This window comes from Dioscorea cayenensis, chromosome 14 (assembly GCF_009730915.1).
Source record: "Dioscorea cayenensis subsp. rotundata cultivar TDr96_F1 chromosome 14, TDr96_F1_v2_PseudoChromosome.rev07_lg8_w22 25.fasta, whole genome shotgun sequence".
Lineage (NCBI taxonomy): Eukaryota > Viridiplantae > Streptophyta > Magnoliopsida > Dioscoreales > Dioscoreaceae > Dioscorea > Dioscorea cayenensis.
Genome location: NC_052484.1, coordinates 3,613,052 through 3,632,294, shown reverse-complemented (window position 1 = coordinate 3,632,294; position 19,243 = coordinate 3,613,052). Strand labels below are relative to the sequence as shown.

Here is a 19,243-nt window from a genome sequence, read left to right as displayed (position 1 = left end):
TTGCTTTCTGAACTTATGTAATATTTATATTGTTTAGTTCCTTTTCTATTATAGTTTTCTGTATTTGTAATCTTGTATTATAGATGTACTTTTTTTAATGAATGTTATATGTAATATATTCTTCAAGTAGAAATTTGTTGAAGTTTCTATTAATATAACAAAGGAAAAAAATCAATATATAGATGTGTATATGTTAAGCTAATGTTCTTCATGCAGTGATGGGAATATGTAATAGCAAATGATAGGTGCTTGATAAATCCTTATATAGAATCAACAGAGGGGAAAAACATAATAGATGAATTCATCTGTGTAAAATATAATATATTATAGTACTATCATATGGTTGACAAATATGTTTTTATGGTATAAATGCATTTTATATTTTTTTTTAATAGACATTATAGTATACAATCATTAATTGTTACATTATTCTGCTTATATTTTTCCTATCTGAATTTATTTATTGATTAAATTACATATATTCATTGAGTATATATGAAAGGATATGATTGTTAATAACCCATTTGAGAATTAATGCAACTTGTGCTCACACACACACACACACACACACACATATTATATCTAAGTCTTTGATCACTTTCACAAAGATCTTAATGATTAATTTGTATTCATATTTTAAAAAAATATATATTTATATTGTTTAGTTTTTTTCTGTTATTGTTTTCTGTATTTGTAATATTGTATAATAGATGTACCTTTTTTTTTATGAATGTTATATGTAATATATTCTTGAAATAGAAATTTGTTGAAGTTTCTATTAATATAACAAAGAAAAACAAATCAATATAAAGATGTGTATATGCTAAGCTAATGTTTTTGAAGTAGAGATGAGAATATGCAATAGAAAATGATAGGTGCTAGATAAATTACTATCTGGAATCAACAAAGGCGAAAAACATAATAGATGAATCTATCTGTGTAAAAGGTAATATATTATACTACTATGAGATGGTTGATGAATATGTTTTTATGGTAGAAATGTGTTTTATATTTTTTTATAATAGACATTATAGTATACAATCATTAATTGTTACATTATTGTGCTTATATTTTTCCTATTTGAATTTCTTAATTGATTAAATTACATATATTCATTGAGTATATATGAAAGAATATGATAGTTAATAATCTATTTGAGAATTAATGCAACTTGTGCTAACATACACATACACACATATATATATATATATATATATCTAAGTCTTTGATCACTTTCACAAAGGTCTTAATGATTAATCTATATTCATCTTCTAAAAAAAAAATATTAATTAAAAGCCTATTTTATTCATAACAAAACTTATTTATTACTACGCAATACAACATTGCAAGTCATAAATATCATATTTGTTATAGTATAAAAAGTTGAAGAAAAATGCATTTGATTGGCAAAAAAACTCACGTAAGATGGTGGTAATCATCGATCCAATCATCATCATGATTATTAATCTCAAAGTCATACTCAGAATAATATTCCTTCTCCTCCTCTGAAGGAGGAGGTACTGGAGGTGGTAGTGGAGGAGGTAGCGGAGTTGATAGTTCAGGAGGTGGCGGAGGTGGTAGTGGAGGAGGTGGAGAAGGCATAGTAGGAAACTCATAGTAAAAATTAGTTTCAGCTCTATTGATACCACTAAAGGTAAATGATGCCATGTCATAAGCCAATGCTGCTTCCTCTGCTGTATCAAATGTACCTAACCAATGTTTCTTTCTAGTATGAGGGTTTGTAATCTCATTTGCATAACGTCCCGAAGGTCTCCTTCGTACTCCTAAGTACCCCGTTGATCCTCTAGATCGTCTGCTTCGGTGTCGGGGTATGTTGATGCATTGTAAGTCAGGTATGTCCATAGATATGCAATGTTAATTGTTGCAAGATTGGTTTGAATCTTATATCTCTATATATAGTTTTATGCAATCATATATGTATATATATATATAGTTTGGAAAACAATTAAATTAGGGTTTTCTAGAGTAATGTAGGTGTTGTTAGGTTGCTATACAATAAGTACAATGGATGTCCTTAAATTTGAAATCGATGGTCGTACTTAGATTACGAATCCTCATATATATATATATATATATATATATGTATCTAAGCAAAAGATATCTTGTCGATTATTTCATCTTTCGTTAGAAACAACTAGACATATCTAGTAGTAGAGCAGTGAGGGAGATATATTGGAGATATTTTTTATGTTCTAATATGCTATATATTTCTAAATATAATGCTATACAAAAGATTTCTATATTATTTGTCTTACAGAAATCGTATGTTTTTTTTATTTATTATTTTTCCCCTGTATAAGGGTGTGAAAAGTCAAAGATAAATCACACAAAATCTACTTTACAGGTTGCAAAGTTGATTGAATTTCACATAAATGTACGATTCTAGCAGATAAGGGTCAACAATTGTGGCTTAATTATACTCTTATGGAAGGAAAAAAACTTAGGACATTAATATGTTTTCATAATATGTATATAATGATATGGATTTTTTAGTAGTAAGGGAAAACAAAATCTAAGCAGAAATCTCTTATCAGTTATGTTATAAAGCTAGAGGCAGCTAGACATAGCTACATATGAAGTAGAAAGGGAACATTAATCAAGCGGCGGGATCGGTGGCACACTTGATAACGTAGGGTGTGGAGGTGTCAGTGTCATTGACGGGTAGGGTTAGGGTTAGGGTTAAAAAAAAATCATCGATAAAACTTTCTTGAATTGATGGTGCACTGATCCGGAAGAATAGAGAAACAACAGAGTGAGAGAGAGATATTGGAGATTTCTTAATAACCATTAATGTAACATTTTTTCTTTTATCAATTATTGTTTATGCTTTAATATGCTATACATTTCTAAATATAATGCTACATAGAATATTTCTATAATATTTGCCTTTACAGAAATCTTATGTTTTTTTTTTTTTTTCCCCAGTATAAGAGTGTGAAAAGTCAAAGATAAATCACACAAAATCCACTTTACAGGTTGTAAAGTTCAATGAATTTCACTTAAATGTACGATTCTAGCAAAGAAAGGTCAACAATTGTGGCTTAATTATACTCTCATGCAAGATAGCCCATATTACAAAAAAAAAAAAGGGAACATTATTCAAGCGGTGGGGTGGAATTGGTAGCATGCTTGAGATTTTGGGGATATATATATACTATATTATATGCTTTTGATTTGAAAAATGCATGTATATAAACCGTGATGGTTTGATGAAGAGATGAGGAAGATAGAGGAGATGACAGAAGAGAGAGAGCATTGTTAATCAACAATGGTGAAATAATCATTCCATGTTGTCTTAATTGTGCTCTTTGCTCTATCTGTCATCATTATTATATCTTTTTTCCTTCTCTGTCTCTCTTTCTATCTAACACTCTATTTTTTCTTTTTTTAGGTTTCATTCTCTATATATTTCTATTAAACTTTAGTATATAGTTAATACAATTTACAAACTACATACTAAGAAATTAATAGACAAATAGGTCCAATGAGTAAAGTCTAAAACACACTTAATATATACATTGTTGATTTGTCATAAATTAGTAAAAGAGCATAGAATGAAAGTATTTCCATGTTGTTCAGCTCAGACAACAAACATGCATCATATTAAACAAAGAGATCATTTGCAAAGCTTTATTATGTCATGCTCAAATATTTTAAACAAAAAAAACACACTTTCAAGTTTTATCTTCATTGTTGAAGTTATTGAGATTATTAAAAACATGCATCACAGTCATATAGAGTATGATATAATTCTTTTACCTTCATCTAACTGAAAGATAAAATAATATCAGTCATTATTTTGAGTTTCTCAAAGTTTTTGATAGTAATATTGTAATAGATATTACCTAATTTTCTGGCTTGTAGGAAAAGTAGTTATCTTTTTTACATGGATCTGAAAATGTTGTTCCGTCTCATCATTTTTCTCATAAGCAAGTGTTTATGCTTGTTATCCATCTTTGTGATTTTTCTTCTCTTGCTTAGGTGTGTTTCTTTGTATCTTTGTTGTTGGGGCTTCCATGCTTAGATCTGAAGGACCTTCAATCTTTGATGACGATTCTAGTAGTTCACTTACTTTACGCTTGTCACTCGTTTCATCAATTTTTGATGTGGATTGCTCAGTTGGTCCTTCTATTGTTAGTTGTATAGGTTTTTTCCCCTTCGAACTTTCTCCATGTAAAATAATAGGCTTTGCATCGTAAATTCTGTAGGTAAGCACATCATCTTTAATTGCTTGTTGTGAGAGACCAACAGTTAAACTAAATTTCTTATCAATGATACTATGAATTTCTTGAGCACTTTTTGTTTTTGAGATATTTTTACGTTTGCCAATAACAAATTAAGCTTTATGTTCGTCATTGATTACGCATGTTTTGTCAAAAGGCGGTTATTTCCATTTCTCCGGTTTCATCTCTCACAATCATCGGTAATCTCATCCTGTAACATAAACAAATAATTATTATAATTATGCTAAATAAATTAGATTTAATATACAATTATTGATTATACTTACACCACCCTGGGGGTTGTAGGTCCGTGCTTATAGCAAGAATAATTATATCCTGACTCAGCAAGTCATTTGTTGCAAACATTGCAAGAGTTGTAAAACCAACCATTAGATATGTCGATTTTCTCAACCCATACATCACATTTATACATAGTAACCTATATAATTTTTTTTAATAAAATTAGTAATTATCATACTTTAGCATTAAAAACCTTAAAATATAATTGTTTGTACTTACACCAATCGTTGCTGGGTCAAATTTCAATAATTGATCAATTGTTGCATACTCAGCGTGTGATATTTTTTGTTGTAAAGTGGCTTCTTGATTCTGTATAGACAGCAATTGTACTTGTTGATTTTCAAGTCCTCCCTTGTTTTATTTCACAAATGATAATTTGTGAGTTTAGAAATCAAATTAAGTTTGTTTTCTAAACTGGTAAGTGTTAGTCTTACTGTTCTTTGATAGCTTTTGTCTCCGGTAAATCTAAATTCACATAGATTCGGGTTGCTGATGTAGAAGCCAAATATACAGTTCCTATTAAATAATTTGAAATGTTAGTAGTTGTTGACTATCTATTTACGTATAGCAAAAATTGTTTATTAAACATTTTGTACTCACCTTGGTAAGTTCGAACAACAGTGCCAGCAATGATAAGTATAGGTCTTGATTGCATTTGTAACAGATCATGATCATTGAGTTGAGAAAAACATGATTCCCATATAGTTATTCTAAGTTCATCACCGCTTTTGTTTTTTAAGATTACCAGAAAATTAGGTGATTACATATATGTTAGATGTATAAATTATAATTAAATATGTCTTATTATTTCTTACCTTCGTTCTTCGATGAAAATATCTCTCTTCTGAACTGTTTTTGCAAACTTTGTTAATTGAATAACAGTAATTGGTCCGATAGAGATCAAAGTACCAATTGCATATGTATTTTTTTTTTGCATATATTTTATTTTGTTAGTAAAAGCATCATTAGATATATATATATATATATTGGACAATATTGATAAGATATTAGAATTGTAATTTTAATTATGACTAAATAATAAATGTTCTTTTTACCTATCAAATATTTATCAGAGTTTGCATCTGGCGCCATCTTGTCTCGATCAAAATATTGGAAGTAATGTCTTGGGTAGGGTGCAAGATCATCAGAGATTACCTTGATCACTGTATTAGATGTGAAAAAGATGGCAAATTCTCTCATTACTGATAGATTTTTAGCAGCTGTTTTCATAACTTGGAATTTAGATATGTGGTATACAACTCCTTCGATTAGCATGTGTCGAAAGCTTGAACATTCATTTTCTCTTATTTGGACATGGATAGCATCACCCTGAGAAAGACATTTTTATAGATATAATTTCTAAAGGAAAGAGATGTAAATAATATTTACAAAACTTTATAAGATAATATATGATGAATACCTTTGCATCTGTTGCTATAAATGCTATACCAAGGAATTTTTCTGAAGTTGGGATATAACAATCCCATATTCTTGTTATTCTAATTTTCACAGCTTGGTTTTGGCCAGGTGGCTTTAGTTGTGCTATTTCCTTAAGACTCATTGTTGATAATCTATAAAACAGCAAAAACAGAATTTATTACACATTTGTTTATAGAGTTTCGATATTTTCCATTATATAGAAGTTAGAAATAATTATAGATAACAAACCTGATATATATTTCTTTATTTATGCATATGATTGTAACTATAATAGAACACAATTTCAACGTTCAGGATCTGAATTAATTTCTATGCTATCAAATATTTCCTTGTGGACAACATTCTTTGTTTTGTTTGTATTCTTCCCAGTATCATCAAGAATCAAAATCTTTAATCCTTCAACATGAGATACTCTGGACAATGCAATATAGAGTTGGTCATGCGAAAATACAGGCTTGGGTAAGAACAAACCTACTAAATCAAGTGCTTGCCCTTGACTTTTGTTTATAGTCATTGCATATGAAAGCTTAACCGGGAATTGCTTTCAGCACATGATGAATGGCCATTTGCCTTCTTGCATTGCCATAATAATTCTAGGGATGTACACTTTGTCACCTATGTTGGATCCAGAAATAACTACTGCTTCCAAAATGTTATGATGCATTTGTGTAATTATCAATCTTGTTCCATTGTAGAGTCCATTTGCTTGGCTAATGTTTCTTATCAGCATGATCACACAACCCAATTTTAAAGTAAGTTCATGATTGGGTATGCCTGTGAATTTTAATGTATTTAAGAACTCAGTTGTATATAATGGTCCATTTGCTTCTGCAGATGTTGAAGCTTTAGAGATGTAGTCTGAGCTTAAATACTTTTGCTCATCAGCTTCAATTGCGTTGTTGATTGTTTCATTTAATATATCAATAGTTTCATTGTATGGTGTGACTATAGCTCTTTGCCTCAAGTATTCTGCCTTTACATAGTTTAACTGAAATTGTGGATAGATAGCTTCAATGATCGATTGTATTGGATTACCTATGTTTTCAACCAATAGATCTTGTGGAATTTCTATCCAATCTCCTTCATCAAGATCACTATGATTTCTTTCAATAGATGCAATCGTACCATCACCAATTTGTAACAACCATTCTGCAAACTCTTTTAATTGATTTTGGCTTTTTTTCATCAAGGTTGTTTCTATGCAGTCTCATGTTAGTCTTGAGTTTTAATACTTAGCATTTATAATATCTGCTTTGCTACCATATTGAATAACTGGTAGGATTTGTCGAAATCTCCACCAAGAACTATTGTTTTGCCTCCAAAAGGTTTTGTAGATGCTTCTGGTGTTGTCTCTGAAAGAAGATCTTGTAAAGTTTTGTTTAATGCTTCAAGACAATTCCTATGAACCATAGGAGCTTCATCCCAAACAATCAAAGTTGTTTTTTCAATCAATCTTGCCAGTTGAGTTTGCTTGCTGATTCTACATGTAGAGCATTCTTTAATATTTATTGGGATTTTGAATCTAGAATGGGCAGTTCTACCTCCAGGTAATAAAAGTGATGCAATTCCTGACGAAGCAACAGCTAGTACAATTTTCCCTTCAGTACGAATACCATTAATGATGGTGTTCCATAAAAAAGTTTTACCAGTCCCACCATGGCCATATACAAAAAACATTCCTCCATTGTTGTTCACAGCTTCTTGTATTTGAGTATAGACAGCCAATTGTTCCACATTTAATTTTGCAAACATTGATAAATGATCTTCTTGAAGCTGAGGAATATTGTAGTTTAACTCTTCTTGAAGCAGTCGATCAGTTAAATTATTTATGCTCAATGATTGTGATCGAGGTAAATCATTCTCCTCAAGCGATGAAGAGTGTTTATTCAGAAGATCTTCAAGAGCAACTAATAGATAGTTTCTCAAGTACTCGTCTGAAATAGTATAATTAGGCATGTGGAATGTCTGTCGGAGTCTATAGTGTATATCTTCTGATATTACTTGCCAGTGTTTCTCAAACAGTGCCTTTTTGTCTCCTACATCGCAAAATAAGATTATTGTTACAAAAAGTTGTCTTAGTTGTGCACCAGTGGCCCAATGAGCTGCTTGTATCAAGGCATCTGACCATTCTGAGTCATCTCCTAATATTCCAAGGGCAAAGCAAGCTTCTCTATATGTTGCATACACAACATTATTAATTGTGCGGAGATCCTCATAACTCCTAGCACCTTTGATTTCATTAAGCAATAAGCGCAAGTAATATAGCTCTCCTGCAGCTGGGTGTATATAGATTATTCTTCCAATTGATCTGCCATTCATTCTGTACTTCCATTTTTTCTCTTTTTTGTACCATGTGAATTTAGTCGGAAAGTCTGCATACAAAAGTGATCGTCCTCTTTCGTCTATATCATTTGTGGCCATCCATTCTGTGAACATTGTTGTTTCAATACCTGGGATTGAAATTATATTGGGAATAAATTGCTTGTCACTAAAATAGATATTATGCTCTTCTGGCAAGTGAATAAGTAATCTTTGGACAGATGGCTCTCTATGGTGGATTGGAAACTCAAATAGTCTCCAACAACTTTCATATGCTGACAAATAACGGCAATCCAAATAATTTTGTATCTCATCTATTTTAGTTGATGATGTTGATGATGCTTCAAACATAGCTCTTGCTCTGTCTGGACCTTTACTTATATATTTGAATAGATATTTCACTGCTCTTGTCAAATTACATATTTCCACATTTATATGGGCTTGATAGCGCACAACCAAATCAACATTATGTGGAACGACAAATCGATTATCCAATTTAATACCATTTTGTGCTGTGCTTGCTGGCAAATCCCTTCTCCGATATTGAGGGAATCCATCCTCATCAATCGTTGTTGAATTGCGAAATGGCTTTGGGTAGAATTTTTTGCATTTTCCATTTTCCATACATGGTGACTGTGAATTCGCTAATCCACATGGACCATGTATCATAAATGAACTTACAGCATCATAACCAATAGGATCAGATCCTTTATCAGGTAATTCAGCAGAAACTATATTATCAATTTCCGATGTTGTCATAATGCCACTTTCTTTTTCCAACCATAATAAGATATGAACATGTGGTAAACCTCGTTTTTGGAATTCGACTGTATAAACAACTATAAAAAAGAAAAGGAGAAATATCATTAAGTTTGCAATTATCCAAACTATTAAAGAAAAACTACGTAATTTACCTGCTTTTACAGGACCAAAATGATGTCTTTTTATCAAATCATCCATCAAATGCCGTACTTTTATACGGAAAACCCGCGAAACTATGTCAGGCCTATCTTCAGGGCGTTGACCCATAATAGAACTCAATGCATTTGTTATTTCTGACCATCGAGGATTGCAAGTGAATGTAATAAATAGTTTAGGATAGCCAAAAAATCTGCAAATAGCCATTGCATCTTGGTATTTCTCAAACATATACCTAGGGCCTGGTATAAAACTTGCAGGTAAAATAATGCGCTTCCCAATACTATTGCACTGCAGATCTTCTTGATTGGTTGCATCTCTAACAGTTTTGTACATTTCAGTCCTCAATGATGTTTGATGCTCTCTAATATATCTCAATCTTGTGTCTTCAATTGTAGCATAACAGTCAACTATAAATTGTTGGAAAAGTCGACCTCCTCTTAACAGGGTATTATCCTCAATATTTCTTTGTTGAATCAAGTAAGCATAATATTCTCTCATAGTTAAACACTTTCTGCTTAATTTACTTCGTATTGGAGATTCTTCATAAGGTAAATTTAGATGAAAGCAATCTTCTCCATAAGGAAAGAGTAATGGATATTGAAGTGGCATGAATAGCGGATGTAGGTCACTAATTCTTTTTAAACCTTCTTGTTTGTGTTCTACTATAATATCCCTCCCTTGATCATTAATACCAATATCACCGACAATTAGAGCAGCAATTTCTGGAACTGATGGTGCAGAATAAATATGATCTTTCTTATTTCGATTTGCAATAAGCTTTATCCTAACTGGCAATTCTCTAAATTGCATGTGAGCTTCTCTTGCACTCCGAAAGACTTTGACAATCTCATTGTACTCATCTAGCATATTTCTCAATCCGCATACTATATCATTGTCTAATCCTTGAACACCATCATCAAATCGAAAGCATGACATTCTGCAATCTAATTCAGCATTTGATTCAATCATGTACAGCTGTGCGAATTTAGCTGTTTGCCTGGCAATTGGAAGTAGAGATCCCATTCTATGATAATTTTGTCCTGATAACTTGAATACATAAGGCCCAGGTCTTTGATTGACACTATTATCAACAATACCACCAAGTGAAGTAAATTGAAAAAGTGAGTTGTATATTCTAATTTGTTCTTTAAATTTTGAATTTCTTACTCCACCATTACCATCAAATAATCGGCGTAAAAAAGGTGGTGTTGGTTTTGGTGGCGGAAGAGAAATAAGCCCTTGCTTGCAACACATATTAAATTTTGGATTTGAAGCAGATTTTGATAGGTCAATTCTTTCATCATACCACATGGAAGCATTGCAAAATAGGCATTTAAAAGTTGGCCCACCAAAGCATAAAGGTTGAAATATCGTTCCTGTTACAATCATTAAAACAGGAATAATCTACATAATTGTATATGTGCAAAATTTATAATGATAAATTTGAGAAATTTGAGAATACTTAAATTATATCTTTGGTTATTTTAAAAATGACAATAATAGAAATATGGGAAAAAAATAAATAAGGGGAAATCTTACTTTGATGCCGATTGTTTAAAACATCACCAGAATCATTTGTGTTAATATGGTTGGGCGAAAGATTGATTTCATTATCAGTAGAATCATCTCCATTGTTGATCATTAGTAGATCAGATTCCAAGGGTCCAAATACATATTCTGGCATACTTGTTGAAGTACCAATGTCCGAATAAGACTCATTTCTTTTAGCAAATGGATTTTTGTTAGAATGGATGCTAAAGCCACCATCAAATTCAGGTGAGTGCAATTGTACTGTAGTCTCAACATCGGCTTCATCATTAGCGTCAATATCACATTGTGATCGAAGATGTTTAGTTATTGGCTTATTGACACCTCTAAGCACACTTGTATTTCCTTTCTTATTTATACTATTCATTCTTCTAGCTTTTAGAATATCCATTCGCCTTTTTCTGTTGTATGTAGCCTCTGATTTACTTAGCACAAGTAACGAATCAATCTTTTTAATATGACGGGACTTAGTCATTTGTTGTATATTGCATGAATCTTTTGTAACATAATTGGAGTAAGATAAATTATTGTAAGTTACTTACTTCATATAGTATAAATATCATATAAGTATAATATATATATATATATATATATGAAGATTCTTACCTCAATAGAAGTTTGCAAAGATTCAAATCAGCTTATCACTTTACTCAAGATTTCCAATCTACATAACATGATTGCATTTATAAACAACTAATCAAACTTGCAAAATAAACTCTAGCATAATTTCATTACATATTTTAATTAACATATACAGTAGAGTTGTTATACATATAAATGTCAAATAAATACAAACCACACCTTTTGTTACATATTTAATATTATTAGACTTACATTACAATAACTATAGAACTTATTATATTTTAGACATATTTATGAAAGGAATCAACTATTGAAGCAGATCTACTTTTCTATCAACCCATATTGCTTTCAGACTGTTCTGCTTCATGTTGTCTTATTCTGTTCTTCAGTTCATCTAATTCAGTAGTCATCATTGCAAGGCTGCCTGATAATATATCATTAATATCCTTTAGCTCTTCTAATTCATATTTAACATCACGTAGTTCCTTCTCATTTCACATCTTTAATAATAACATTATAAATATTTTTCAAATGCTTTATGGCACGTAATGCAGCATAATTTTCAGCTTTTTTTTTTGTATTTGCTTCTAATCCAATTTGCTCATGAACTCCACAGCTATCTTCATATATGATTTTGCATGTAAAACTTGGATTGTGATCTGGACCATTTTGTTCACATACAAAAACTGCAGGTGGCAATCTTAATTTCTCCATAATCTCCTTAAGTACTACTTTAAATTGTACATCAATAATAATCTGCATGTCAACTTCCATTTTCTCCCACCTATTGTGATGTATTAAGAACAGGTAAAAGTTTCCATTAATAAATTAATCTTAAAAACATATGAATATATATATATATATATACTAAACTTATGAGCTATTTAATAGAAGTAATATGATTTCATAAATTAAGCCAATTATTATCACACAGTGGATTTTACATGAAGAAAATCTACTTAGCCAAGAATGTTTACATATATAGACATTTTGATAATAAGCAAATAAATAACCACAAATAATATCTTAACAATCATCATTTGCATAAGACTGGTTAAAGGAAACAAAATAATTAGCTTGCCAAAGATTAAAAAAAAAAACCTAAAATTTGGGATTATATTTGATTATCTACATTAACTGGAAAATTTTTTTAAAAATAATTAAAATTTATAGGATATTTACAAATAAAACAATCCAAAACTTAATTTTATTTTGTTTTCAATTATTCATGTATTTTATTTTGTCATATGGTCAATTATCTATCAAACTATCTTAATAATAATAATAAAAAAAGGTATATATATATATATATATATGCTCATGTGAGTGCATGTGAGATGCCACCAAAGACAATAAAAAGTAAAGAGTAAAACGTTGTGGGCATGCAATATTTGTGCATGCTCTAAGACAACCAACCAACCAAAACGCATCAAATTGCTTTCTATTTTGCTCTTGCATATGATAACCCACTTGCTTCCCTAATGCCCTATTAATTTTTCTTTATATTTTTTTTTTCCTATCTTATTCTTTTAATATATGGCTTTTTATATTTTATGAAATTAAAATAAATAAATAATTGTCATAATTGTTTATTTTAAAATTATACAATTTTAGAAAAATTTTATGTGACTTTCAAACTTGGATATCATCATAATTGACATTTTGAATTAATTGGTATCAATTTAAATTTGATATTTGAAAATCAATATATATAAATGAAATTTTGTATTAATAAAAAATAAATAAATTGTGATTAAAAAGTCAGATTGTTTACATAAATTTATCATTTATTACAAAAATAAAAATGATGATAATATGAATTAGGTTTATACATCATGTTTAATTTTTCTTGTTTCATTAAAAAATGATATAAAATTAATTTTTTTAGGATATTATAACTTGACTATAGGTAATAACACAATTTTCCACAACATTAGAAAAAAAATATTTTAGCTACCTGATATGATAAATATATAAGATCTATTTTGTTCATCATTTACAAAAGATGATCATAATCATAAGATAATGAAATAAATATCAAGAATGCTATTTATTAACAATATACAATGAAAAAATCATACATAAAAAAATTTACCTGATTTTGGATAACTCAAATTGTGTATGGTTATCTTTTATGGTTGATCAAATCTGAACAATTCTCACTTTTTTTACAATGCAATGTTGTCACATGCTTTTATAGCCAACAATAAAAGATAATTATTTTTTCCCCTATATAAGTACATTAAAAGTCAAAAACATTTCAACTAATGAGAAGATATCAGCATAGTCACATGCAAAGAATCATATCAAATCTTATCTCCAATATGTGCCAAATCTTTGCAAGAATCACATCATCCTGTATAAGTACATAAAAAGTCAAAAATGAGGACTATAAACATGAATTAGACTGGGATCATTTTAATAAAGAATAAAATATTGGATTTTTAAAAATAAATCACAATTTCTTATCAAAAAAGAGTACCACTCTACTACTGTGTCAATCAAACAGCCTACAAGTACAACAAACTTATCTCCAGCTTCATACTTTCAATCAAGACCACCAAACTTCAAAATGAGGTGACATGGCTATGCATAAGTGCATCTAATGGTCCCATAAGACATACTTAGATTATCATGGATACATATATCTATATATGGAGAATGTAACTCCAAGTAAAATCCAAATAAACATCTCGGGAAAATTTTTTGGGAGGTACCCAAACTATACCTTAATTTCACTTTGGGGTCCATACTTTAATTTGTATCAAAATGGTGTCCCAAGATCTATTCATGTATCACCGGCTGGTTACCCACTAATTTCCAGTCAAAACCTGCTGAGCTGGCAACCGGAAAGTTGATGTCAGCATTTTTTTGAAACCCTGGAATTTACTGTGCTCCTCCACGTAGGATCATTTTGCCACATCAGCCGGGGCTGCCACGTCGGTCATCTCCCACGTGTGAGCATCAATCTTTATGATATAAACCCCCTGGCTAGGGTTCTTCATTAGGGATAGAAAGGCAGCATGGTGGAGATGGGCGATTTTGTTTTTATCTACAGGGATCAGTGAGATGTTCGCCGATGAGGGAGGAATCGGTGGTGATCTTAGCTTAGGTTTCTTATTTTTGTAATGAATGTTGTTTTTATGGTTTCAGATTTTGAATTTGTGACTAATCACTTTGGCTGTTGTACAAGCTCTTAAGCTGTGAATAAAGTTTTTCTTTTTATATTGTTGTTCAATGTTGGTCTTAATTTAGAATTTACAGTTGAAAATTGTAGAAATAACAATGAAGTTGAATTTGTGTTTACAAAACATTGTCAATGTACTGCATTCAATTAAAAGTAATTTAGCAAAATGGTGTTGTCGAATGTTGTTTCTAATTTAGAATTTACAGTTGATAAATTGCAGAAAAGAAAGTGAAGTTGAATTTGTGTTTACTGAACATTGTCAATGAACTACATTCAATTAAAAGTAAATTAGCAAAATGAGCATTGCTATGCTAATGACCTGCTGTCATATAAAGGTAAATAAGCAAATTGAACACTGTTAATGAACTGCAGTTGCTACATATCGATACCTGTTTATGGTAGTACATGAATATATATATATATATATATATATATATATATATATATATATATATATATATATATATATCAAGACCTGTTGGAGAATTGCTTCTCATTTCCAGACAATTTAGAAAATAAAAAAGAAATGTTCGGCTATTGTTCAATCAGTAAATGTGAACAAAACACATTGTCTGTCATTCATAAACACAGTTATTTTCATTCATGAAGACATTGTTTCTCCTTGAAATGGAACACAGATTTGACCCAAAAGTTACAGAAAAGCAAAGTGGCAAAAAAAATCAGCCTACTTCTCAAAATTAGATAATCATTGCAATACTTCTATTCACAAAATTTGCAATATTTCTGACACATAAAACATGGCATTCAACATTTTAAAAATATAAACAAGCTTCAAAGCATCTTCTTCCTCTGTGGGTCACTTGAAGCAGCAGAACTCCCAACTCCTGGGGGCAGCCATGCTCTTTTTCTTTTCTCAGGAGGCATGGATTTGGTCTTATCCTGTATATCTGGCTGTTTTGCCCTAAGCATCAAGCTTGGTTTGCCAACAGGATCTGCTGCCCTAGTTGCTTGATTTGTTCTTGATTCTAACTGCAATATTTCAGTGAAAGTATTATGATTTGATATTTTAAACAACTCCTTAATTGTCTTCTCACCTGCAGTCCATGTTCCTCTAAGACTGGTGTGCCCTGAGCTGTAGTTGCTGAATCTTGTCCAAGTGTTCTTGCCTTGATAGACCCTCTCACCTGCAATTTAGGTCTCCTCACTTGAACTTTTCTTGGTAGGATAGACACCTGGACCATCTGGATAGGAACCCGAACCACCTACCAATTTTTTCAGTATAGTTAATCTTATACTCTCTGTGAAATTTTAACATGATCACATAGAAGTACTAAAAAAATATTTGGCAAAGGAGCTAAGTTTTCACAAAAAAAAAAAAGTAATTGATGGGATTGGCTAAGTTTGCCCTTCCCTCACCTGATCTCCTAATGAATTTGGTGGTACTTGGACAAATTGAACAGGCCCTGTGGTTACCTGTAAACAGTGAACAACAAGAAACAATTTGTACTTCATGGATTACTATAGAAAATATACATGATGGAAGTACTTAATCAAACTATCTAACCAATGATCCTGATTCAGTCTCCACTCTAATTTCTGTTTCAACTCTAGGGATTTCTGCTAAGTGAGGGTGTTGATGTTCTATAAATACCTGCATCAGATGTATGCAAAGATCAGAGCTGCACAAGATGCTATTGTCAATTATAATACTCACTTCATCATGAAATGCTTCTGGTCCAGCAAAATTGCTTTCTGGATTAGCAAGGGGGGGTTTACTTGGCTCTCCTTGGTTCTGTCTCCTAAGACCTGCCTGGTTTTCCTGCGAATCATTAATTTACATTTCATAAAAGTTCATGTTGTTGAACAAATTAGCATAGTTATTAAAAAAAAGGAAAGGATACTGAACTCACCTGCACCCCATGAAACCTCCTGTTATGGCCTGTTGCTCCACAAATGCTGCAGGTCATCTTCACACCTTTTTTGTTGACCCTCCCATTATTCACTGCCATGTTTTCACCATCTTCTCTTCTCCTAAGCACTATTTTCCTGCCTCTTCTCTTGTTTATTAGTTCAGGTGGGATGACAATTTGGTCATCCCTAGGCCATGATCCTTTGTCATGAGTAGGGTTTAAAATGTTCCTATATGTGTCCATAAAAGTGCTAACACTATAACAGTTGTGGAGGTAATTTTCAGGCCTTTCTTTGTTATAAAACAAAACTGAAATTGCATGTGCACATGGTATCCCACTGAGTTGCCATCTCCTACATGAACATGTGCACAATTTCTTGTCAACAATGTACTGGCCATCTGAGCCCACAACTTGGTACTTGTCCCCTCCAGACCAAGTAGTGTTACACAAGAAGCTAAGTTGCTTGAACTTCTCCAGTTTCTTCATTATCTTAGGGCAGTGTGTTGTGGTGACCCTATTCATAGCATCCCTCCTTTTTTGAATTCTTTTCATCAACTGAGTCCTAATCATCTCATTCATGGTGACCACACTCTTAACCCTAGCTTCCAAAATCTGGCTATTAAAGGACTCACACAAATTGTTCAATAAAATGTCACACCTAAACTTGCTTTGAAAGTAAGCCCTACTCCAATGTTTAGGTTCAATTTTTTTCATATATTCATATGCACCAACAGACATTCCTTTGAAAGGTCTCCATTTCTCTCTCAAATGCATGAAGGTTGGTTGCTTTGGCACAAGCCCACAGTTGGTCTTTTATTGCCTTGCCTCTAAATGTTTTTCTAAGGTTTGTGTGAATATGTCTCACACAATACCTATGCTCACTATAGGGAAATAATTCATGGATTGCAGGCATTAGTCCCTAATTTAATCCCACAACCAATGGAAAGAGAAGTGAAAATGGAAATAAACAAGAAAAGAAAACAGAAAAGAGAAGCTTGTGTTAGCAAATCAAAATTGAACATTCAATTGCATTAACAAAAGCTTATTTTACCTTTTGTCTATCAGACATAAACACCCACTGTCTGCTATCAATGATATTTAAATCTTGGGCCAGCACCTGCAATTGGGCAATTTTCTATCACATGAAGGGCAATTGCAAATAAATAATACATCAATCATTTCTAGATAAAAGTAATATCAAACTCCTGAAGAGTAAACAGCAGGACTAAATCAGTACTGTGATGATGTCTAATTACCCTCACCATATAACTGAAAGCAATAATTAAAGCAATAAAAAATAAAAAAATACCTGCAAGAAGTCCTTCCAGTTTTTCCTGTTCTCTTTACTCACCATGGACCAAGCAATGGGATAGATGCAATCATTGCCATCTATCCCAACTGCACATAGAAGCTGTCCTCCATAGACTCCTTTGAGAAAACATCCATCAACTGAGACCAAATTCCTGCACCCTGCCAAAAAAACCTGTCTTCAATGGTGCCAAGCTAACATAAAATGACTTGAAAACTCCTTCGTCAGTGCATGACACAATCACTGTTGAACCAGGATGGGTCTTCAACAACTCCAGCCTGTAATCATATAAGCTCTTCATCTGGGATTCCTCATCTCCATCTAGAAGCCTTTGATCAAAGAAAAAAAAAATGCACAGATAGAAGCAAGAAAAAAATTCAGGCATCCTGAATATAACTGAAAATTGGGACTACTCAAATATTGAGAATCACCTGTGGGCAATGCATTTTGCCCTGTAAGCTTGCAACCTTGTGATGTCAACTTCCTGGTTGGTCTTGACAGCCTGTATTATTCCAATAATCTTCCATGTAGGATCAGCTCTAAATTGTTCCAAATAATTTCTCGCAATCCAATCTGCATTAACATGTCTATTTACATGATCCCTGGTGCATTCATGTACTAAACAACCTGTCTTTATCTGAATTGTATTCCTGTCAGTCACCATAGGAGAAGCCCACAAGTAGAAGGGACATCCTTTGCTACAAAAAGCCTTACATTTTCTTTTATTGTTGGGCTTAAATTTCATGCTGTAACGGTTCCTGATCCCATAATTTTTCACTGCATCTTTAAATTGCTTAAAACTCCTAAATTTCATCCCTATCTTGAACTGTGGGTTCCTCATATCCACTTCCTCATTAAATTCTGCAAACCTAGGCTTTGTATGGATCATGCAATCCTCATCTGTTGAAGAGCATGACTGTAACTCTTCAGACCATGCATACTCAGTCTCCACATCACCATCACTATCAGCTTCTACTCCTACTTCTACTTCTGCCCTGGCTCTAGTAGTATCAACCACATCCTCATCATCTGTTTCACCATTAAAACTGTAGTCACTATCATGGAAGTCAACGTTTTCATCAAATGTATCCGCTCCATTTTCCTTACCTAACAGAACTTCCTCCATGTCTCCTTCCTCCTCATACTCTTCACACTCATCATATTCCTCACTTTCCTCACCCTCCTCACCCTCCTCACAGTCAGCATTTGCTAAACCTACTGCTAATTCATCTATTTCAGGTTCTTCCTCTACATCATGTACATCCTCCTCATTGTTAGAAACTTCTTTTAAATAAGCATCAACTTCTTTACTGCAATCACCTGCATCAACCAAAGTAAATGTAAGTGCATTTAAACTACTTATCTATTTCAGGTTGGAGTATCAATGTTGATGAAACAGTGAGGTTGGTGGTTCACTTCTTATCTATCATATTAAAAATGAAGATGTTATGATTACATGGCATAGTTAACATAATCTTTGGATCTGTTGTTGTTGGGGCATGAATAGTGGGTTCTTTGCTTT

The 19,243-nt window shown here is 32.0% G+C and overlaps 2 protein-coding genes across 2 annotated transcripts; both read right to left on the bottom strand.

The window, feature by feature from the left end:
- Positions 1 to 1,416: 1,416 nt before the first annotated feature.
- LOC120276028 (ethylene-responsive transcription factor LEP-like) lies at positions 1,417 to 1,863 on the bottom strand. Its single transcript, XM_039282776.1, has one exon. It carries the CDS (start codon positions 1,861 to 1,863, stop codon positions 1,417 to 1,419), a length of 447 nt encoding a protein of 148 aa, XP_039138710.1.
- A 2,531-nt stretch (positions 1,864 to 4,394) lies between these two features.
- LOC120276027 lies at positions 4,395 to 11,163 on the bottom strand. Its single transcript, XM_039282775.1, has 10 exons — positions 10,764 to 11,163; positions 9,218 to 10,600; positions 7,245 to 9,142; positions 6,785 to 6,972; positions 5,965 to 6,115; positions 5,600 to 5,873; positions 5,360 to 5,393; positions 5,145 to 5,269; positions 4,979 to 5,060; positions 4,395 to 4,455 (listed from the first exon to the last, which is right to left on the bottom strand). The coding sequence occupies exons 1-10, from the start codon at positions 11,161 to 11,163 to the stop codon at positions 4,395 to 4,397; spliced, it is 4,596 nt and encodes a 1,531-aa protein (XP_039138709.1).
- Between the last annotated feature and the right edge of the window lie 8,080 nt (positions 11,164 to 19,243).

What these genes read in the sequence shown, in the direction of transcription:
- LOC120276027 (XM_039282775.1), bottom strand. Translation starts at nt 11,163, where the DNA reads ATGGATATTCTAAAAGCTAGAAGAATGAATAGTATAAATAAGAAAGGA. An exon ending in GGACCATTATATACAACTGA is followed by an intron (nt 6,116 to 6,784) that starts GTTCTTAAATAC and finishes GCTGTTTTATAG; the next exon opens with ATTATCAACAATGAGTCTTA. An exon ending in TTATAGCAACAGATGCAAAG is followed by an intron (nt 5,874 to 5,964) that starts GTATTCATCATA and finishes TGTCTTTCTCAG; the next exon opens with GGTGATGCTATCCATGTCCA.
- LOC120276028 (XM_039282776.1), bottom strand. Translation starts at nt 1,863, where the DNA reads ATGGACATACCTGACTTACAATGCATCAACATACCCCGACACCGAAGC.